The sequence below is a fragment of the Geotrypetes seraphini genome, chromosome 5, assembly GCF_902459505.1.
Source record: "Geotrypetes seraphini chromosome 5, aGeoSer1.1, whole genome shotgun sequence".
NCBI classification, from domain to species: Eukaryota; Metazoa; Chordata; class Amphibia; order Gymnophiona; family Dermophiidae; genus Geotrypetes; species Geotrypetes seraphini.
The window spans coordinates 46,460,164-46,483,632 of NC_047088.1; the positions used below are offsets into that span (position 1 = coordinate 46,460,164).

The 23,469-nt window shown below is 45.3% G+C and overlaps 1 protein-coding gene across 1 annotated transcript in view; it reads right to left on the reverse strand.

Moving 5' to 3' along the window:
• Positions 1-23,469, reverse strand: part of WDR44 (WD repeat domain 44) — a 95,096-nt gene that overhangs the window by 64,726 nt on the left and 6,901 nt on the right. Inside the window, exon 2 of the mRNA XM_033946776.1 lies at positions 18,192-18,225. Within this exon, the coding sequence (XP_033802667.1) occupies positions 18,192-18,225 (34 nt within the window). The remainder of the gene's footprint in view (positions 1-18,191; positions 18,226-23,469) is intronic.

Below are 23,469 nucleotides of genomic sequence, written 5' to 3' on the forward strand. Positions count from 1 at the left end.
GGTTGATTGCTTGAAAGTATTTTAAAGGTTAAAAGTAGAATTTTGTAGCTGATTCTATGTTCAACAGGAAGCCAATGCGCATTGAACAAAAGAGGTGAGACGTGATCGTATTTTTTTTTGTTACAGATAATTTTGATGGCTGTGTTCTGCACAATCTGAAGGCATCTTATTTCCTTTTTTGTTATGCCCTTATAAAGGGCGTTACAGTAATCTATACAGGAAATTACCAAACAGTGGATTAATATGTTCAAGGAAGCTGGTTCCAGTGGTTTTGAAAGAGAATGAATCATTCTAAGACGATGAAAGCATTTCTGGACAACTGTGCTAATATGATAGTGGTAGGAGAATTTACTGTCAAAGATGACTCCAAACAACTTTAAAGTGGGTACAATTTTGATTGGTAGAGATTCAAGTTAAAGTGGGTACAATTTTGATTGGTAGAGAAAGAATTATTCAATAGCATCATAACATACCTGAAAAATACCCTCAACAACCTAAGTACTTGGACGACGAGAAACTTCCTCTAAACTGAACAAATCTTTAAGACAAGAATATTATGGTTTGGAGACTACAACTTGCTACCAAGCATAGAGCTAGAACTGTCCATTAGTGAGCGTTTAAAGATAGAGAATACCTCCAAAGTCCTGGGAGTCGCACTAGACTCAAACTTAAACTTCAACATACACATTACCACTCTAGTAAAAAGATTTTTCTTTAAAATGAGAAAATTGAGGACAATAAGATCAGTTCTGACCAAAACTAACTTCAGGACAGTAGCACAATCTGTCCTAATACCATACCTGGTCTATTGCAACTCACTATATTGTGGCATTACAGAAAAGGAATGCAAGAGGTTTCAATTACTACAAAACACAGCTGCAAAAAGAACCGCTACAAGAGGGCAAGTCCATTACTAGAACAACTACACTGTCAATGAAAAGGCAGCAAGAAAGGTCTGGAAATACGTTGAAGCAAATGTATTGAGTTAAAAGGAGACTACGTTGAAAAAGCACAGTTACTTACCGTAACAGGTGTTATCCAGGGACAGCAGGCAGATATTCTTAACGCATGGGTGACGTCACCGACGGAGCCCCGGTACGGACACTTTTACCAGAAAGTTCTAGTTGGCCGCACCGCGCATGCGCGAGTGAGTGCCTTCCCGCCCGACGGAGGAGTGCGTGGTCCCCAGTTAAGATAAGCCAGCTAAGAAGCCAACCCGGGGAGGTGGGTGGGATGTAAGAATATCTGCCTGCTGTCCCTGGATAACACCTGTTATGGTAAGTAACTATGCTTTATCCCAGGACAAGCAGGCAGCATATTCTTAACGCATGGGTGACCTCTAAGCAAACAGAGAGGGAAGGGGAGATGGTTGGCCATTAGGAAAATAAATTATGTAACACAGATTGGCCGAAGTGTCCATCCCGTCTGGAGAAGGTGTCCAGACAGTAGTGAGTAGTGAACGTGTGAACTGAGGACCAAGTGGCAGCCTTGCAGATTTCCTCGATGGGCGTGGAACGGAGGAAAGCCACAGAAGCAGCCATAGCTCTGACTCTGTGGGCCGTGACAGCACCTTCCAGTGAGAGACCGGCCCGAGCATAACAGAACGTAATGCAGGCAGCAAGCCAGTTGGAAAGCGTCCGTTTAGAGACAGGACGACCTAGACGGTTAGGGTCTAAGGACAGAAAGAGCTGAGGGGACGAGTGGTGAGCCCTGGTACGGTCAAGGTAGTATGCAAGGGCACGCTTACAGTCCAGCGTGTGCAACGCCTGTTCCCCAGGATGAGAATGGGGCTTCGGGAAAAAGACAAGCAACACAATGGACTGGTTGAGGTGGAAGTCCGAGACCACCTTGGGAAGGAATTTAGGATGGGTATGCAGAACCACCTTGTCATGGTGAAAAACAGTGAAAGGTGGGTCGGCAACCAGTGCATGCAGCTCACTAACCCTCCTGGCAGAGGTGATGGCAATGAAGAAAAGCACCTTCCACGTAAGAAATTTGAGCGAATTGGTGGCAAGAGGCTCAAAAGGAGGTTTCATGAGGGCTGATAAAACCACATTCAGGTCCCAGACGACTGGAGGAGGCTTCAGAGGTGGTTTGATATTGAAGAGGCCTCTCATGAACCGGGAAACCAGGGGATGAGCCATGAGAGGTTTTCCGAGGATAGGCTCATGAAACGCAGTGATGGCACTGAGGTGGACTCTGATTGAGGTAGACTTGAGGCCAGCGTCGGATAGAGAGAGCAAATAGTCCAGTACAGTTTCCACCGCCAATGAGGTGGAATCGTGGTGATGTAGTAGACACCAAGAGGAGAACCGGGTCCACTTCTGATGGTAACATTGGAGGGTGGCCGGTTTCCTGGAGGCATCCAAAATACGACGGACAGGCTGAGACAGATTCTCTGGAGAGGTCAGCCCGAGAGAAACCAAGCTGTCAGGTGGAGCGAGGACAGATTGGGATGCAGTAGAGACTGATGCTGCTGTGTAAGTAGACTAGGAAACACAGGAAGAGGAATGGTTTCTCTGGAGCTTAGCTGGAGCAGGAGGGAGAACCAGTGTTGGCGAGGCCACCGAGGGGCGATGAGAATCATGGTGGCTCTGTCCCTGCGGAGTTTGAATAACGACCGCAACATCAGAAGCAGTGGAGGAAAGGCATAGAGGAACCGATCCGTCCAGTTGAGCAGGAATGCATCCGGGGCCAGACGATGAGGAGATAAGAGTCTGGAACAGAAATGGGGCAGCTGATGGTTGTGAGGAGCTGCAAAGAGGTCCACCTGAGGAGTGCCCCACCGAGCAAAGATGGAGCGGAGTGTGGGAGGATCCAGAGTCCACTCGTGAGGTTGAAGGATGCGGCTGAGATTGTCGGCCAGGGAGTTCTGTTCACCCTGGATATAGACAGCCTTGAGGAAGAGACTGTGGGTCGTGGCCCAGGTCCAGATGCGGATGGCCTCCTGAGAGAGGAGGGGAGATCCGGTGCCGCCTTGCTTGTTTATGTAGTACATGGCGACTTGGTTGTCTGTGCACAGGAGAAGAACCTGAGGGTAGAGAAGGTGCTGGAAGGCCTTGAGAGCATAGAACATGGCCCTGAGTTCCAGGAAATTTATGTGATGTTGACGCTCCTGAGGGGTCCAGAGTCCCTGGGTGCGAAGATCTCCCAGGTGAGCTCCCCATGCACAGGGGGAGGCATCTGTGGTGATGATCACGGAGTGAGGGGGTAGATGAAAGAGTAGACCCCTGGAAAGATTGGAGGAGTTCAACCACCATTGAAGAGATTGCTGAAGAGACGATGTCACAGAGATGGGATGAGAAAGAGGATCCGTGGTCTGTGACCATTGGTTGGCTAGAGTCCATTGAGGTGTCCTGAGGTGGAGTCGCGCCAGAGAAAGCACATGGACCGTCGAGGCCATGTGGCCAAGGAAGACCATCATTTGCCGAGCTGGAATGGAGTGATGAAGGAGCACCTGACGGCAGAGGTGGAGCAGGGTCTGTTGGCGGTCGGAGGGGAGAAACGCCCTCATCAGAGTGGTGTCGAGAACGGCTCCAATGAACTGAAGTCGCTGTGTGGGAAGCAGATGCGACTTGGGATAGTTGATCTCAAACCCCAGGAGATGGAGGAAGGAGATGGTGTGCTGAGTGGCTTGTAGCACAAGCGGAGACGTAGGTGCTTTCACCAACCAATCGTCCAAGTAGGGGAACACCTGGAGGTTGTGAGACCTGAGAAAGGCCGCCACCACAATGAGGCACTTGGTGAACACCCTGGGCGATGATGTGAGGCCAAAGGGTAGCACTTTGTACTGATAGTGGCGGTGCTGTATCTGAAAGCGGAGGTAGCGACGTGAAGTCAGATGAATTGGAATGTAAGTGTAGGCCTCTTTGAGGTCTAGGGAACATAGCCAGTCGTGTTGAGAGAGAAGAGGGTAAAGCGTGGCCAGGGAGAGCATTCTGAACTTTTCCTTGACCAGACACTTGTTGAGGTCCCGGAGATCGAGGATGGGCCGGAGGTCTCCTGTCTTCTTGGGAACCAGGAAGTAGCAGGAGTAGAATCCCTGACCCCTTTGGTCTGAGGGTACCTCTTCGATGGCGTTGAGAAGAAGGAGGGAGTGGACCTCCCTCAGGAGGAGGGAAGATTGGGAGGAGTGGAAAGCAGACTCTATAGGAGGACTGTCTGGTGGAAGAGTCTGGAAGTTGAGAGAGTAGCCGTGGCGAATGATGTTGAGGACCCACTGGTCTGATGTGATGACCTCCCAACGGCTGAGGAAAAGTTGGAGGCGTCCTCCGATAGGCTGAGGAAGAGGCAATGATGGCGGGAGACTGGCTATGCCCTGGAGAAAGGAGTCAAAAGGGTTGAGATGGTTTTGACGGAGGAAGAGGCTTGGCAGGCTGGTGAGACTGGGAGCGAGCCTGAGTTTGATGTTGGTGACGAGGTCGGCGAGGCTGCTGTTGTGGCGGGTTGAGAGGTCTGGCCGAGAACCTGCGCTGGTAGGAAGACTGCTGTCTGTAGGGGCGAGCAGGCGGAGTCTTCTTTTTAGGTTTCACCAGAGTTTCCCACCTGGTCTCGTGTGCCCAGAGTTTCTGGGTCGTTGAGTCCAGGGACTCCCCGAAGAGTTCATCACCAAGACAAGGTGCGTTAGCCAGGCGGTCTTGATGGTTGATTTCGAGGTCAGAAACCCTCAGCCAGGCCAGACGCCGCATGGCAACAGCCATGGCAGATGCTCGAGAGGTCAGCTCAAACGAGTCATAAATGGAGCGTACCATGAATTTCCGGAGTTGGAGCAGACTGGAAATTTGCTGTTGGAAGAGGGGGACCTTACGTTCAGGGATGTATTTTTGTAAGGGGATGTATTTTTGTAAGGCGGAGTTGTTGCACCAGATGCTTCATGTAGAAGGAGAAGTGAAAGGTGTAATTATTTGCCCTGTTGGCCAGCATCGCATTCTGGAAAAGGCGCTTGCCAAACTTATCCATAGTCTTTCCCTCTCTGCCAGGAGGGGTGGAGGCATAGACACTGGAGCCCTGAGTTTTCTTCAAGGTGGACTCTACCAGGAGAGATTCATGGGGCAATTGAGGCTTGTCAAACCCTGGGATTGGAATGACCCGGTACAAGCTATCCAGTTTGCGAGGGGCTTTGGGGACAGTGAGGGGGTTCTCCCAATTTTTGTAAAAAGTTTCCCTTAGGATGTCGTGGACGGGTAACTTAAGGAATTCCTTGGGAGGTTGCTCAAAGTCTAGGGCATCGAGAAAAGCCTGGGACTTTTTAGAGTCGGACTCTAAGGGAATGGAAAGAGCCGCCGACATCTCCCTGAGGAATTTGGTGAAAGAGGACTGTTCGGGTTTCGAACCGGTATCAACCACCGAGGGTTCCTCGTCTGTTGAAGAAGCGTCTTCCTCGGTAACGGGTGGGGATTCTTCCCATAAGTCCGGGTCCCTGATGTCAGGGTGCGCACGTCGGGACGTCGGTGTGGAGGGCTCGGTATGGCAGGTCTTGGAGAGAGACTTGCCGGAGCGTACCGAGGCGGTACCGGGTGAGGAAGACCGGCGCCGGTCCGGGTGCCGGGAAGGGTCGGTATCAGAGCGGGCCTGCACCGTAGGATGGGAACGGTGTGGTTCAGCCGAGAGCACTGGCATGGAAGTGTTGAGCGGTACCGAGGGGGTCGACACCGATGGGACCGTGCGAGGCTCGGACCGGTCCTGCACCGGAAGGTGTGGGGCCAACATTGCTGGCAACAGGTGCTGAAGTTGTTGCTGCAGCTGCTGTTGCAATTGAGTTTGGAGTATGGCCGCGATGCGGTCTTCCAGGGGAGGCACCGGTACCGCTTTTTTCTTTTTCGGTACCATAGGTGCCGCTCCACGCTCCGGCGATGAGGAGGCCGATGACGAGGCACTCACCGATATCGGAGCGGAGCTTTTGTGGGGTCGGCGCGATGCCGGGAGGACCGGAGTCGCAGCCGTGGCAGGAGGGCGCTCAAGGGAAGTGGAAGGCTTCTTAGCCGGCTTACCTGGGGCCAGCGACCCCGAAGAAGGATCCGGTGGCGTTGAAGTAGGCGGTGCCGACTTTTGAGGTGCTGTCGACGTCGCGGCAGGTTCCATTGCAAATCCGGTACCGAAAAGAATATTTTGCTGGATCTGTCTATTTTTCAATGTGCGCTTTTTAAGAGTGGCACAGCGGGTGCAGGTGTCAACCCGATGATCCGGACCCAAGCACTGCAGGCACCAATTGTGTGGGTCGGTGAGGGAGATCGGGTGTGCACACCGCTGGCACTTCTTAAAGCCCGGCTGAGGGGGCATGAAGGGAAACACGGCCTCCGCAAAATCGAAGACGGAGGCCTGTATGGTGGCAACAGGCCCCGCCGGGGCCGGTCTGAAAAATAAAGAAAAATCAACAATTTTTTTTTTTTTAAATTAAAAAGGGAAGTAACCCGAAGGGAAAAAGAGAAAAAGAACGAAAATTTACGCGAGCGGGAAGGCAGGAACTGACTTTTCAACGGCCGTTGAAAACACATGCGTCTTCTTCGCTCCGCGGAAACGAAGAAACTGGGGACCACACACTCCTCCGTCGGGCGGGAAGGCACTCGCGCATGCGCGGTGCGGCCAACTAGAACTTTCTAGTAAAAGTGTCCGTACCGGGGCTCCGTCGGTGACGTCACCCATGCGTTAAGAATATGCTGCCTGCTTGTCCTGGGATAATAAATTTATTTCCCCACCCTCCCCCTGCCAAAAAAAAAAAAAAAATTGTTTTCTTGATTAGGCCAGAAACTTTTCAACTGTCCCTAATACTTGAACTCTCACAAAAGTATCACATCAAAAGGTACAAGGTTCTCACATTTACTAGCTCTCCTTCGTACAGTAATGCTTAACTTTGACAAGGCTCCACCACATATTTTTTCCTATTATTATAAATTTGCAAAACAAATATAGCTGAGTTCATCTTAAATTAAACCTAAAGAGCAGGGCAAATCATAATGTTTACATTTTCAGCTTCTTATCTAGGAAACTTTTGTATAACACCCCGACGAGGTGAAAAAAAAGATTTTTAATCTCCATGGAAAACAGACTTAATATAATGACTAAAGACAGAATGCTAACTTTAATATTTATTTCTGATGTTCAGAGCAACCATAATAAATATTGCCATGGCTTTAGAGACCTGGTTTATGCAAATTAATCTTGGGCATATTTATTACAGATATTCAGAAAACAAGACTGGTGAGATGTGCCTCTAGGACTGGGTTGGGAAATACTGATTTATATTAAACGCACATTAAACTTTGAACTTCCACGACATACTAAGAGCTCAACAGTAAATACTTTAGTCACAAAATCTTACAATGTATGAAGCTGTAACAAAGGTCTCCTGTTCTAGCAGTTAATCTTTACAAAATTACCAGGAAGATCTGGTTTAAGGGAGGGAAAGGAAAGGTTTCCTATCTATAGGTGCTTATGATACCAGACTTACACCCCTTTATACAAAACTACCATAGCGGTTTTTAGCGTAGGCTGGCGCACTGAATGCTGTGTACTGCTCCTGACGGTCATGGGAACTCTGAGTGTCGGGAGCAGTGCAGAGCATTCAGTGTGCCGGCCTGCACTAAAAAGGGGAGTTAGAGAGAACAGTGTATATGAAGGGGTGAAAGATGAATTTGGGGAAGGAAAAACAGGAGATAACCTGTAAGACAGTTATAGCACTGAATGCTCTGCACAATTGTAGGAGAACAGGTACAAACTTCTTTACAGAATGTATCCCACCCCACGTACTGGAGGGGATATTTTGGGATAGTCTCTTTCATATGTGGTGGGATTGTCCATGGAGCTAAGCTTAGTTAGAAATAGTGATGAAAATAAATTGTCGAGGTAGTGCAAAGTACAGATTCAAGTACCTAGCTAGATCCCAAGTAGCAAAACAGATTTTATGCTGCTTATCCTAGGAATAAGCAGTGGATTTCCACAAGCCATCTCAATAATGGCATATGGACTTCTCTTTCCAAACCTTTTTTAAACCCTGCTAAGCTGATTTCACAACATTGTGCGGCAACAAATTCCAGAGTTTAATTACATGTTGTGTGAAGAAATATTTTCTCTGGTTTGTTTTAAATCTACTATTTAGTAGCTTCATCGTATTCCCCCTAGTGCTAGTATTTTTGGAAAGAGTGAACAAGTGATTCACATCTACCCTTTCCACTCCACTTAGTATTTGGTAGACCTTTATCATATCACCCCTGAGCCGTCTTTTCTCCAAGTTGAAGAGCCCTAGCCGCTTTAGCCTTTCCTTATAGGGAAGTCATCCCATCCCTTTTATCATTTTCTAATTCTGCTACATCTTTTTTGAGATACTGCACCAGAACTGAACACAGTATTCAAGGTGCAATCATACCATCGAGCGATACCAGGACATTATAACATTTTCATCTTTGTTTTCCATTCCTTTCCTGATAATTCCTAACATTCTTAGTTGCTGCCGCACATTGAGTTGAGGGTTTCAACATATCCTCAATACACCTAGATTTTTTCCATGGGCATTGACTCCTAACACAGAATCCAGCATCATGTAGCTATAGTTCGTGTTCCTCTTTCCCACAACAGGCTTGGCTGTAATGTAAGTGTTAAAGTCCATTATCTGCACAGTCACTTAGATCGCTTTCCAGAGAACCGTGATGACTTAAACAAAGTGAAAAAGATTTCACCAAGACATAAAAACAATGGAAGCCAGAAAACAAGAAAGTTAGGATGCACAAATAATGGCAGACTATTGTTGGAATCTTATGCAGGATAGTCCTGGCAGATCCACTCTTGGAAGTCTTACAAAAGTCGAATGACTGGAAAGGTTGTATTATAAACTTGTGCTTTTGGTATGAAATAAGTAGACTTTCATATACACTTTTCTTTTCATTTTTAATATTGAAATTCTTGCTGTCACTCAATGTGCAATTAAACTTTAGAATTCAATGCCAGAGAATGTGGTAAAAGCAGTTAGCTTAGCAGGGTTTACAAAAAGGCTTTGTTAATTTCCTAAAGGAAAAGTCCATAGGCCATTATTAAGATGGACTTGGGGAAAATCTACTGCTTATTTCTAGGATAAGCAGCATAAAATCATTTTTACTCTTTTGGGAACTTGCCAGGTACTTGCAATCTGGATTGGCCACGGTTAGAAACTGGATATTGGGCTTTGATGGATCTTCGGTCTATTCCAATATGCCAACTCTTATGTTCTTAAGCATCACTTTGCACTTGCTCACATTAAATGTCATTTGCCATTTTGATGCCAGTCTTCCTCACAGACATTGTATACAGATTGAGATCTTTAAGTCTCACAGGGAGCACTTCTGAAAATGCTACCCTGGAGGTTCTGGATTTAACTTTCTACCTAAGAGCCTAATGTGCTTAATGTTTGCAAGAAGCTATACAAATAGAACTCCCAGGGCTGAGTCAAGTAAGAATAATACATTTTGCAGCAAATCAGCACCACAGTGTGGTAAAGGCTGAGCAGTATGGTGACCTTTCCTGGATTAGGATAAATATTACAGGGAGGGAGGTAGCTGGGTTGGAGAGTGTGGTAAAGTGGTTAGAGCTACAGCCTCAGCACCCTAAGATTGTGGGTTCAAAGCCTGCACTGTTCCTTGTGACCCTGGTCAAGTCACTTAGGAGAAGATTCTTAAAATTTCACAGTAAAAACGGACCGCCGTCGCAGCTGTTATTACAACGATTTCAAAAAGGCAAGTCATTCTCAAAAAAATTGTGCATGCAAATGAGGTGAACAATCTCTCTTTCTCTACTAAGTCAATTCCCTTCAATATCTTGAATGTTTCAATCATGTCCCTTCTCAGTCTCCTCTTTCCAAGGGAGAAGAGGCCCAGTTTCTCTAGCCTCTCATAGAATGGCAATTCCTCCAGTCCCTTAACCATTTTTGTCGCTCTTCTCTGGTGCGTGCCAGAGCTATTGGATGAAAGAGAAGGGGCCAGAGCTATTGGATGAAAGAGAAGGGGCCAGAGCTATTGGATGAAAGGGAAGGGAAGGTTGATGCAAACATAGGCTTTCAACTACTATAATTCATGTAAATGTTGTAATTTGTTTTTAATGTCAAACTTTATCCTGAGCCACTGCCAGAAATACATAAGACATGCCTATAATACATACGCTCAAGAAGCTTGCTTTTGTCCCACCTCCCCCCCCCAAAAAAAAAAAACCTACTATAATTTATGTGAATCTTGTAATTTTAAATTTTTTTCCTTGGATGACTTTAGAGCAGCAGTCTCAAACTCACAGCCCATGGGCTGCATGCGGCCCGACAGGAACTATTTTACAGCCCGTAGTCGGTACACAATCTCAGATTTGTCGCCACACACTGGGCAGGAAGAGAGGCTCTGGCGCTGGCATCAGCTGATTTGCAACTTCCTGCCTTCTGCCACCGATAGGCTGCCAGGACTCCTGCTTTCCTCTTCTTCTCTCCCCACCCCAGCAGCGGCAGTATGATTTTAACTTAGCCACACAGCTGCCACTATCATCAGTTTAGACTCATCAGGCAGCCTCGGGGCCTTTGCTAGGTTGGCCCACTTCGATGATACGAAAAGACCACGGTAAGCCATTTTGATCATCCACTGCTAAAATACATGCATGCTAAAATGGCTGGAGCAGGTATATCGACACGTGAAAGACAGCATTAAGTTTTAAGAATCTTCTCCTTAATCCTCCATTGCCTAGGTGTGAGCCCACCAGAACAGATAGGGGAAATGCTAGTGTACCTGATTTGTAACCCATTCTGAGCTCCTTTGGGAGGATGGGCTAAAAATAAAAAAAATAAAAAATAAAATACCGTATTTTTTGCTCCATAAGATGCACTTTTTTCCCCCAAAAAAGTGGGTCAAAAAGTGGGTGTGTCTTATGGAGCGAATACAAATTTTTTTTTTAACACCTCTCCCGTACCATTTTTTAAATGCTCTCTCGCGCAGATCTGCCAGTTCCTGCTCCTCTGAAAAACCTCGGAAGCACAACGAAGAAGGCGAGCAGAGTCTTATAAAAGGCAGAAAGTGCCATCGCAGCAACCTGTAGAGCTATGGATACTCCAGTACCACTATCTGCAGCACAGACGAACCTGGCCGGGACACGCTCCCTCGGGTCCCACGGCACAGAATCACCCAGGGGGGACGAGCGTGAGATCTGTGCCGCAATTTTTCATATGGGAAAAAAAAGAATTCTAGAGCACACTTAGGCCTCTCTCGGGGGGATTCCCTCCCCCCCCATCCTCGGAACATGTATTTTGCTGGCATGTGCTTCCAGCCCGTTATTTCGCTTCATCATTTCTTGCTTCTGAAGCTGAAACATCGCCGAGCACCGCACAAGCATCTCATCTCTTGCCCACAACCCCGACATGGCCGTCAAGCCCTCGGTCTTCTCCTTTACGGCAACTGCCCCGTTATATAACACAGTGGCGCCTGTATTGGAAATCGTCTCCACGTAATACTTGAGCTCTCTAGACGGACTTAGATAATAGCTTGTTTAAAAAAAAAAGCGGGGGATTGCGTGGGGTGCCTGGTAATTGTGGCTCCCGGAACAGCTGAGGCCAGATCACTAAGTGCAAGATGCAGGCACAGCAGCTTCGGCCTTGGGCTGTTTACAGAAACCTAAGCAACAGTCACTTCCTTCTGCCTGGGCCCAGGCTGTCAGGCTTAGGGTTCAGAATCTTTGCGTGAACAGGTAACACAGAGCATAATGATGACTATTACTGAATAGCACAGTTACTTACCGTAACAGGTGTTATCCAGGGACAGCAGGCAGATATTCTCCACATGTGGGTGATGTCATCCATGGAGCCCCATGGCGGACTGCTTTTCAAGCAAACTTGATTGAAGATCTTAAAGTTTGCTAGTGCTGCACCGCGCATGTGTGTGCCTTCCCGCTCAGCTAGAGGGCGCGTCTCCTCAACGTGGTCCTCAGTTCAGATAGCTAGCAAAGAAGCCAACCCAGGTAGGTAGGATGGTTGTGAGAATATCTGCCTGCTGTCTCTGGATAACACCCGTTACGGTAAGTAACTGTGCTTTATACCAGGACAAGCAGGGAACATATTCTCTACATGTGGGTGACCTCCAAGCTAACCAGGATGGGACGGTGGGAGAGTTGGCAATTCAGGAGAACAGATTACGTAAAACCGACTGGCCGAATTGGCCGTCGCGCCTGGAGAAAGTATCCAGACAGTAGTGAGAGGTGAATGTATGAACCGAGGACCAAGTGGCGGCCTTGCAGATCTCCTCAATAGGCGTGGACCTGAGGAAAGCAACAGACGTCGCCATCGCTCAGACTTTATGCCCCGTGACCAGACCCTGCAGCAGGAGACCAGCCTGAGCGTAGCAGAAGGAAATACAAGCAACCAACCAGTTGGACAAGGTACGCTTGGAAACAGGACGCCCCAACCGATTAGGATCAAAAGATATGAAGAGTTGAGGAGCCGTCTGATGAGACTGGGTGCGTTGGAGGTAAAAAGCCAACGCCCTCTTAAAGTCAAGAGTGTGAAGCGCCACCTCTCCAGGATGATAATGGGGCTTAGGGAAAAACACGAGAAGGACAATGCACTGGTTGAGGTGGAAATCCGAAACCACCTTAGGCAAGAACTTAGGATGAGTACAAAGGACCACCTTGTCATGATGAAAAACAGTAAAAGGCAGGTCCCCAACCAGAGCTTGCAGCTCACTGACTCTGCGAGCAGACGTGAGGGCAATCAGAAACACCACCTTCCAAGTGAGATACTTCAGATGAGTTTTATCAATGGGTTCAAATGGAGGTTTCATCAATTGAGCCAGAACCACATTAAGATCCCAAACCACAGGGGGGGGGGCTTTAGTGGAGGATGGACATTGAAAAGGCCCTTCATAAATCGGGAAATCACCGGATGGAGAGCGAATTCCCATCAATCGGCTGATGAAAGGCAGTAATCGCACTGAGGTGGACTAGAACAAAAGTCGATTTGAGACAAGTGCAGCAGATAGTCCAGCACGGAGGACAAGGAGGCAGACAGCGGCTGCACGCGATGCGTAGCACATAGTCCATTTTTGGGAGTAGCATTGTCTAGTGCACAGTTCTTCAACCGCCGGTCCGCGGACCGGTGTCGGTCCGCAGAAAATTTCTGCCGGTCCGCGCAGGGCTGACGAGATCAAGTCGGCAGTTAAATTTCCTGCCGACTGCGGTTCCTGCTGATTAATGTTCCTCCCAGCCTCAGGCGATCAAGATAGGCTGCCAACGTCGGGGCCTTCCCTCTGTGAATCTCGCCTGTTCGGAAACAGGAAGTTGAAACAAAATAGGCGGGACTCAGAGAGTGAAGGTCCCGACGTTGGCAGCGTGTCTTAATCGCCACCCCAACCGAGTTGCTGAAGAGGGCCGCGGGGGAAGTTGCGATTAGACCGGAGAGAGCTGCAGATTCAGGTGCAGGTGGAGGGAGATGGTCAGCGTGTGCGAACAAGATCCTGGGGAGCCTTCACAGTGGCTGTCTCCCCTCCCACCAGCTCTCCAATTTGCCAGGGCAGTGATTTACCGGCAACTTCCTGCAGGCAAGTACCGAGAGCTGCTGGAAGGGGAGGAAGCCACTGTAGGAGGCTGGGAAGGTCTGGAAAAGGGAGAGCTGTTACTGGACTTGAAGGGAGTTAGAAGGAGAGATGCTGCTGGGAGGGGAGGAGGGAAAGGGATGGGAAGAGAGTTAATGTTGGATAGAGGGAGGAGGGAAGGGAGAATAAGGAGAGATGCTGCTGGAAGGGGAGGAGGGAAAGGTATGGGAAGAGAGTTAATGTTGGATAGAGGGAAGAGGGAAGGGAGAAGAAGGAGAGATGCTGCTGGGAGGGGAGGAGGGAAAGGGATGGGAAGAGAGTTACTGTTGGATAGAGGGAGGAGGGAAGGGAGAAGAAGGAGAGATGCTGCTGGGAGGGGAGGAGGGAAAGGGATGGGAAGAGAGTTACTGTTGGATAGAGGGAGGAGGGAAGGGAGAAGAAGGAGAGATGCTGCTGGGAGGGGAGGAGGGAAAGGGATGGGAAGAGAGTTACTGTTGGATAGAGGGAGGAGGGAAGGGAGAAGGAGAGATGCTGCTGGGAGGGGAGGAGGGAAAGGGATGGGAAGAGAGTTACTGTTGGATAGAGGGAGGAGGGAAGGGAGAAGGAGAGATGCTGCTGGGAGGGGAGGAGGGAAAGGGATAGGAAGAGAATTAATGTTGGATAGAGGGAGGAGGGAAGGGAGAAGAAGGAGAGTTGATGCTGGGAGGGAGGAGGGAAAGGGATGGGAAGAGAGTTAATGTTGGATAGAGGGAGGAGGGAAGGGAGAAGGAAAAAAGGAAGGAAACAGCTGGCAGGGAGATTACAGGAGGGGAAGGGGGTCAGGGTGGAATGGAGAGATCAGATGAGAGAAAGGGGAGAGAGAGGAATGAGAAAGTAGAGAGACATTGATGCTGGAAAGGGGGTCAGCAGAGAAATGAGAGAGGGATAAAGATGCTAGATCTGGTGTAGGAGAGATAAAAATGAAGAAGGCAGTGAAGCTGGAATGAATGATGTAAAAAGGAGAGAAGAGGATGGACAAGGAAGAGGGGCATAGAAAGAAGTCAGATACATATGGAAGTGGGAGAGGGCAGGCATTGGATGGAACGGGCAGATGCTGGAAGGAAAAGAGTGAAAAGAAGATGAAAGCAGAAACCAGAGACAACAAAAAGTAGAAAAAAAATAATTTTATTTCTATTTTGTCATTAGAATATATCAGATTTGAATTATATATCCTGCTAGAGACATAACTGGGGACTGCAGTATTCTGTTAGCATGATATTTATATGTAGCATTCTATAATAACTTGGCTTGTTCAGTTTTCTTGATAGTAGAGGGGATATATGTGAAGGGGAGGAGAGACAGGGGTTTTGTTGGTCCGTGCTCTATATATTTGTATTTATAAAATCACAATTGTTCAGAATATTGTTTCTTTTTATACTTTAATAAAATACGTTCAATATAAAATCATAATTGCAGCTTGTGCAGATGGGATCAGATGGTTTGCGGGGACCGAGCTCGCGGAGATGGGGCGTAAACGGGGTTTTTAAATTTTAGTCCTAGTAGTTTGCCGGTCCACAAAATAATTCTTTTATTTCTGCCGGTCCACGGGTGTAAAAAGGTTGAAGAACACTGATCTAGTGGAACTCTTCCGAGAGGCCTCTAGGACATCCCGCACCGACTGAGAAAAACCGAAGGAGGGAGTTAGGTGGAAAGGAACCATGCCGTTAAGTGTAGAGACTGCAGATTGGGATGCAGCAGCGAACCCCGGCTCTGAGACAGCAGAGAAGGAAATACAGGCAGAAGCAGAGGCTCCCTGGCACTGAGTCAGAGGAAAAGGGAGAACCAAGGCTGTCTGGGCCACCGAGGAGCTATCAAAATCATGGTGGTGTGGACCAACTTGAGTTGAACGAGAGTCTTCAGAATTAGAGGAAATGGAGGGAACGCATAGAGGAACCATCCCATCCAATCTAGAAGGAAAGCATCCGCCTCAAGATGATCCGGGGAGTAAATCCTGGAGCAGAAGCGATTGTGATTGAGGGGCGAGGCGAACAGATCTATCTGCGGTGTCCCCCATTGAGCAAACACCTGACGCAGAGTCGCGGAGTGGAGCGACCATTCATGTGGAGAAGGTGACTCAACCTGTCCAACAGGTAGTTTTGCGCGCCTTGAATGTAGACCGCTCGAAGGAAGATCGAGATCACCGGACCGCACTGTATGCACTTCTTGAAACCAGTAAGAGGCCGGGACATAAGGCAGGAAAAAAAGGCCGTGGCCACGCGAGGCTGGGCGGCCTAGGAAAAAACTGGGACCCCCGGTCGCGATCGATGACATTAAAATTTATTTATTTATTTATTTATATATATATTTTTAAATAAAACAGAAAAGACGTGGGCACAACAACTTTCGATGAAAACAATAAAAAAAGCCGCGGTGCAAGAAAGGCACTTAGATTCGCAGAGAAGAGAGACAGGGCTTTCTGGCTCCACGGAAAACTAAGAACTGAGGACCACGTTGAGGAGACATGCCCTCTAGCTGAGCGGGAAGGCACACACATGCGCGGTGCAGCACTAGCAAACTTTAAGATCTTCAATCAAGTTTGCTTGAAAAGCTGTCTGCGACGGGACTCCGTGGATGACGTCACCCAGAGAATGTGCTGCCTGCTTGTCCTGGGATAAACTATATTTTTGTATATAGGCCCCGAGGAATTGAGGAAGCTTCCATCAAATATCCATCAGCAAAATAATTTATGGAGTTTGAAAAAATTATTGAAAAAGCATCTTTTTTTGTGAAATTAAGTATTATTGTATTTGAGTTTGGTACTCTGAATTTTATATAGTATGATAAGTGCTGTCACTTTATTTTCCTTTTACTGTTTGTCGCAGGGAGGGAGGGGGGCAGGGTGCAGAGCCTGGCAAGGAGTGTGGGGTTGGGTGCAGAGCCTGATATATATTAGTACACAATTTGGTTCAGAATGTTTTTTTCTTGTTTTCCTACTCTAAATCTAGGGTGTGTCTTATGGTCAGGTACATCTTATGGAGTAAAAAATACGGTAAATAAATGAAAGAGGAGCAATGGGCAGATGGACAAGGGCTAGAACAGAGATTTTTAACCTTTTTCATCTCATGGCACTAAAATTGTCAAGGCACACCTTCTACATTCTCCCACCGAAACATGTAGTCCTCCATTTACTTTCTCTCCCCCTTCTCACAAATAGTCCAGCATCTCTCCCGCCTGTCCCCTAGCAAGTTATGATATATTGAAAAAGGGAAGGGAAACATCTGAAAACCTGGCTTTTCTCAAAAAATGTAAGTCTCCCTCCAACTTAGGAATCAAGGAAAGTCTTATATCTTGGCATCCCAAGTCCTCTAAATTTTCTTCACACTTCTACCTCTAACCCTCTGTTGTAGTTCGTTCCTATTTCTCCTACTGTAAACTGCGTCGAGCTCTACGAACGTGGAGATGATGTGGTATACAAACCTAAGGATTAGATTAGATTAGATTAGAAAGGGATTGGGACTTGTATGTATTTTTAATGTGTGGGGTATCTGTGTATTTTATTATGTATGAGCTTTTGGAACCCGCTTTGTATAACGCAGGCTATAAATAAAAACCATAAACACTCAAAGCGGTTTGCATAAAGGTACTTCAAGCATTTCCCCTGTCTGGCGCAGTGGACATAAGAACATAAGAATTGCCGCTGCTGGCTCAGACCAGTGGTCCATCGTGCCCAGCAGTCCGCTCATGCAACAGCCCTCTGGTCAAAGACCAGCGCCCTAACTGAGACTAGCCCTACCTGTTTATGTTCTGGTTCAGCAGGAAATTGTCTAACTTTGTCTTGAATCCCTAGAGGGTGTTTTTCCCCTATGACAGACTCTCATATGCTCAATTAAATGAGTTTCCCAGGGTCATAGGGAGCAGCGTAGGGTGCCAAGGCTGTAGCTCTAACCACTGCGCCACACTCAGACTGAAACAAAGTACCAATTGAAACAAAAAAAAGCAAAGAAAAAGAATAACTGGAACACACTCCATGATGAAACAAACAAAACAAAAAAAAAAAACAGCCAATAGTTTTAAAGCCGAGCAATATTTTTTTTAAATTGCTCATTAACCCTCACTCCTTTAACGTGAATGACCTCTCTATAAAATAAATCCTATAGTAATGCAGTCATTCCTGACCTACTTAATTATCTCAGGAATGTAGTTACAATATATTTAGTTGATAGATGTCAGCATTCTATTTACCTGAGTGGGGAGTAGCAATACCAGTTTTCTCAACTAAATTAATTTTGGCTGTGCCATAGCTACACTGCTAAATCAGATTCCACACACATGACTGTACATTCAAACTGGCCTTAATAACTATGCCAAGAAGACAGGCAATTCCCATGACATGTCTAATGGAAGGAAGAAAGTCATACTACTTTATACGGCAGCTGCCACATTTTTAAAATATAATTTATCATAAACACATGATATCTCCATATGTGCATAAATATAGACATCAAAATGGTTTAATGCATTACTGCTAACAGTTCAAGCAGCAGATTACATTTAACATAGTATCAGATTCATGAACACACACACAAAAAAAATCACAATTTCTTATTAATAACCTCAACAAAATTCCATACTTGCTAAAAAAATGTATATGTTAGATACTATTTCATGTACAACAAATGATTACATAAACCATACCTTTAATGTTGGAAATCCAACTTTGGTTGGGGACCTGTTGGGATTAAAATATATATATTTATAAATATATTTTTACATAAACATTTAAAATACAAAAGATAAACATATCTTTGGAAATTTTTTTTATTATGATTAGGGTTTTTAATTTTAGGTTTTAACAGATGAACTCCAGGAAAGCATCCTTATGCAAAACAAAACAAAAAAAATCAACAAAATGTACCAACCAAAATGATGTTTATTGGATGAATACAAGAAAAATCCTACTTCTGTTTAATTTCCTTTCATTTCTCCTTTTGCCTGCTCTGAATCCTCCACTCAGCTGCACAAATGTGTGTTTTTGATTCAACCAGAAAACCAAATGGAACTTGCTCCATGAGAACATCAATAAATATTTTTCTGTATAATGAAAGGACCCTGATTAGCTAGAAAATAAAAAAAAGTCTGAATTTACAATGGATAAGCACTTAAGAAGAGAAACCGTAATTATGATTTTTCTCTATTCCTCATAATAATGGTGCTCAATGTTCTTTGGAGTCTTTGCTCGTGTATTTATTCCTTTATGTGGAAACACTGTCTTGAAAGTGAGTTGACTCACAGGTACTTCATTCAAGCCATTTGCTTTAAATGGCCCAAAGACACAAGAGAACACAACTGCACATGTCAGGATAATCACAGCTATGTAAATGTGTCATGGAGGGGCATATTTCACAGTACCCGCCTAGGCACTTAGCTTCCTGATACAAAAAGGGCCATTTTCAATATGATGTCTTAATCTGAGTTTAGTCATTTTGCAGAAGACGCACAAAAGTCCATTTTCAAAACTGCAAAATGTCTATCTTGTTTTTTTTCTTTCTTTTTTTTTTATATGCTCTGTGCCTCTATCCTCTGTGAGCAAGAGACTGGGAAGGAGGAGGAGCTGAAAAGCTGTAATTGACATCTTCTGCAGAATGCTCGTCAGCACGCATGGACAACCCTACAGTCAGCATACAATGTCAGGGTTAAAATCTGACGCTCAGAGTTTCGCTCTTAGCTTTTTGCTCGTATTTTCAAAGCATTCTTACAGTTTCAGCTGCTCGAACCAGTGTCCCCTGAGGAAGGCGTTTTCTTACGCCGAAACTAGGAAACTTGTTGGGACCATATCTATCAATCAATAAAGACTTTGCTATTGGTTGAAAGGACGTCTCCCTTGCCTTTTCCTGTTGTACTTGCTGGTATGCACCCTTGATGAAAGTTTGGTATTTTGGTATAGTTTGTGTATTATATTGTTCTTTACTCATTTTTGGATTTTGAATGCAGAAAATTAAAACATTTTGGGGTGGGGGTAGAAGAAAGAAAATGACAGCAAAAATAATGTCAGCCCATCCATACTCTCTGCTATCTCTTCTTCTCCGTTGTCCCATGCTCTCTTCAATTCAGTCTTTGTCTCCACCATTTACACCGGGAGGCTGTTCCATGTATCTACCATCCATTCCATAAGGAAATATTTCATTAGATTGCATCTCAGTCTATCCTCTTTCACATTCATCCTTGGCTTCCTCTGCCTCATTTCAAAGGTTTCTTTCAATTGAAATCAAGTCTCAACTCCTATGCATTTGTGCTACAGAGATCACATATCTGCCCTCTCCTAGCTACTGATCTCTTTCAAACTGAGGATTTAAGATCTTGTGGATCATTGTGGATTTCCAGTTTACCTCTCAAATTTATTCATTCTCTATATCCCAAATCGATTCCGTAGATCTTCCCAAAGCAACCCTTTTTCACTTCTGCTTAAAAAAAAAAAATTTAAAAAAATAGACTAGAAATCAAAGTGTTCTGCCATTTAGCTTCACTTTTGTGGAGCTCACTCCCCTTATCATCCTCAAAGTGATCTTATTCCTGTTTTAGAACTGGAATCAAACTTTACCTATTCATACTGGCATTAAAACAGGGGGGCAACGAGACTTTAGAAATCTTTTCATAGCCTGTGTGCTTTCTTTAGATGGTTTAAATAGTGTATTGTAAATCTAAATATCATATTGTAATTATTTCAATATTTTATTCTTAATTTTTTTCCTCTACATCTTTCCAACTGCATAAACCACTGCAGTATGTCTACTGCCGCTGGTTAAATAAAACATTGTATCCAGTCCAAATGAAAAATTCTCGAAGACAAATTGTGGGGTTTTTTTTGTTTTCCATATAGTTTGTCTGCACTGTTACTTTCATTCAAATTTGTAGAAATACATCTCCATTCCTTCGTCTTGAGAAAAAGTAGAAAAACATCCTGTTCAAAAGGAACATGATGACTAAGTACGGATGAAACACAGTAGTAATAAGTAATGTAAATAACTTTATAATAGCTGTCATCAGGAGTTCATAAATAACCACTGAATTGTATTCTGGCTTCTGTCCCATCCAAAAAAAAAACCTCAAACACCCCACAGTCATCCGCTATAATAAATCTTTAGCACACATGTGACCGTGATCCGTGGCTCCGTGTTGCCGCATGCGCAGTAGGAGCCTTCGGCGGTTTACGACCTGTGCGGTGGTTTCCCCAGCAACGTTCCTGCCCCGATCTTCGACGCTGGTTGACTTCTGACGACGCTTCTCCTTCTCACCAGCAGCGGCAGCAGCCGCGGGGCATTTGCTAGGCCGGCCCACTTCGATAATGCGAAGTGGGCGGGCCTAGCAAAAGCCCCGAGGCTGCCCGGCCTAGCAGATGCTGGACAGTGAGCAGGTAAGGGAGAAGGGGGGACAGGGGGGAGATAAAAGGAACGGAGAAGGGCTACTGCTGGACAGGGGGAGCAGGGAAGGGGTGCTGCTGGACAGGGGGGAGGTAAAAGTAAGGGAGAGGGGGGCAGAGAGAAAGAAAGAAAGAAAAGCCTAAGTCTACACATCTATTCTAGCACCCGTTAATGTAACGGGCTAAAAAAACTAGTATTGCAAATAACTTTATTTTATTCCTTTTACGGGAACAATAAGCTGCATAGAGTAAAATACATAAATGCAGAATCATCCCTTAAGTCACCATTAATGGTAGAAATTACATCTAATTACATCTAAAAAATGTACTTCCTAGTACTTATTCATTAAAACAGGAAATGAAATGAAATCTATTTACTTTAGAAAGCCTACCATATCTATCCATAGTTGAGCAAGCAGTCGGCCATTTAGTGAAATTAGATCTTACACATACAATTCATTCAAGGTCAATGTTGTAGGTTTATTATACTTTCTCATCATAGTAGGGGGTCATTTACTAACAGTTAAAGCATGCTAATCTGGTTAGTGCATATTTAATGTAAGGCCCATTTTTTGCAATGAGTCCTGTAGTAAATACTGCACATTAACAGCATTAGCAAACACTACTAAATAACTCTCAGGCCAGGGTGCACTAAACGCTCCAATTGTCTTACGATAGTCAAACTGATCTAATTTGCCGACCCGATTGTGCGTTCGTATATTCTCTGACTCTGCCATGCAAACGAGGATCATTAATATTAAATGGAATGCAAATGAAATCATTAATATTAAAACTAGTTCACCGATCGATGCCCTAACATCGCTTCACCATGCATTAAATTTGGCGATTACCTTGAATGACAATAAAAAAAACAGGTCTGCCATATTTTTTCTAATGGGCACAGATATTGTGCATGTTTTACCCATATAAAATATGTCATCTTTAAAAGAAAAAAAGTCGTGCCCTCCCTTGATGACAATTGCAGGACCCCTGATGACAGCCACCGAACCTCTGACAACCATGGACCTCCTAATGATGGCCCCCCCAAAAAGACAGGAGGGATGCCCATTGACTCATGCCTCGGCAACCCTAGTGCATCTGGGCCACTGGGACCCCCCACATCACCAACATGAAGCCCTCCCTCCCACCACCCCATCAACAAGTACCCAAAAGAAAGCAGGAGGGGGTGCCCACTCCCTCATGCTGGCAGGCCCACCTCTTCAAAATGGCGGGCCTTCTCCTTCCCAGTGCATTCTGGGATACACTGGGAGGAGCCTAAAACTGGGATCCTTCGTAATGAGGACAAGAATAAATCAGACTGAGTAAATTGGTCTTTCTGCTATTATCGACTATGTATGCTTGCCTGTCTTGCCTGTTTAGATTGTAAGCTCTTTCGAGCAGGGACTGTTTTCTTACTCTTTGTGACTCTGTGCAACGCTGCGTCTGGTAGCACTAATAGTCGTAGTTGTTTTACCTCAGTTTATAGTGTGATGGACTGGAGAATTTTAATCACTCAGCTTGTATACTGTACTACAATAAGGCAGATATATCAAGAAGGTGCTTATAAAACTCTTCTAAGCAGATATTAAGAGTAACTGAATTAGTCATGCATGGAATAATAAAATGTTAAAAAATCAATCTAAATAAGGAATAGAAAAGATTTTGTAGACAAAGAAAAGATTCTTGCAATAGTTTTTGATTACTACATTGGAAAATATTTGAAAATTGTAAGTATAATGAATTCTAATGAGCTGGTGGGTATTTTGAACAGATACGTATAATAAGTTTATGCATCATTGGTGCTAGCACATTAAGGCATAATGTTCATGAAGCTATTCTATAGAGCTCTGCTTATTTTTCACTAAATACAACAGAACATAAGAACATAAGAAGTTGCTTCCGCTGAGGCAGACCATAGGTTCATCCTGCCCAGCGGTCCGCTCCCGCGGCGGCCCATCAGGCAGGATGGTCTCAAAAACTGTAATATACCATAAAGATGTTAGTGCTATACCGTAGTCACATTTTACCTATGAACAAACTGCATACAGGGCATACAGGGCTTTTACAAAGCCACAGTGATGATTCCCTTACAGCAAATGCGACACAGTCCATTCAATTCCTATGGGCTGCATCACATTTGTCACACCAGGATTCACTACCGTAGCTTTGTAAAAGGGGCCCAAAGACTTTGTTAAGTTCCCTCTAGGAGGCTTGTCTTCTCAGCAGTTACATTAACCTTAGATTGGCAAAGAATTACTTGTCCTTTTGAAAGAGGTTGAAAGCCTAGCTTTTTACTAATTTAGACAGAAACAGAGAAAATGATGGCAGATAAAGGACACGTGGCCCATCCAGCCTGCCCATTCACATCATCTGTTATCTCTTCCTTCCCCTAAGAGATCCCACATGCCTGCCCCATGGTTTCTTAAATTCAATTATAGTCCCTGTCTCTACCTCCACTGGGAGGTCGTTCCACGTATCAACTACCCTTTCCATGAAGAAGTACTTCCTTACATTACTTTACGTCTATCCCCTTTCAACTTCATCTTATGCCCTCTC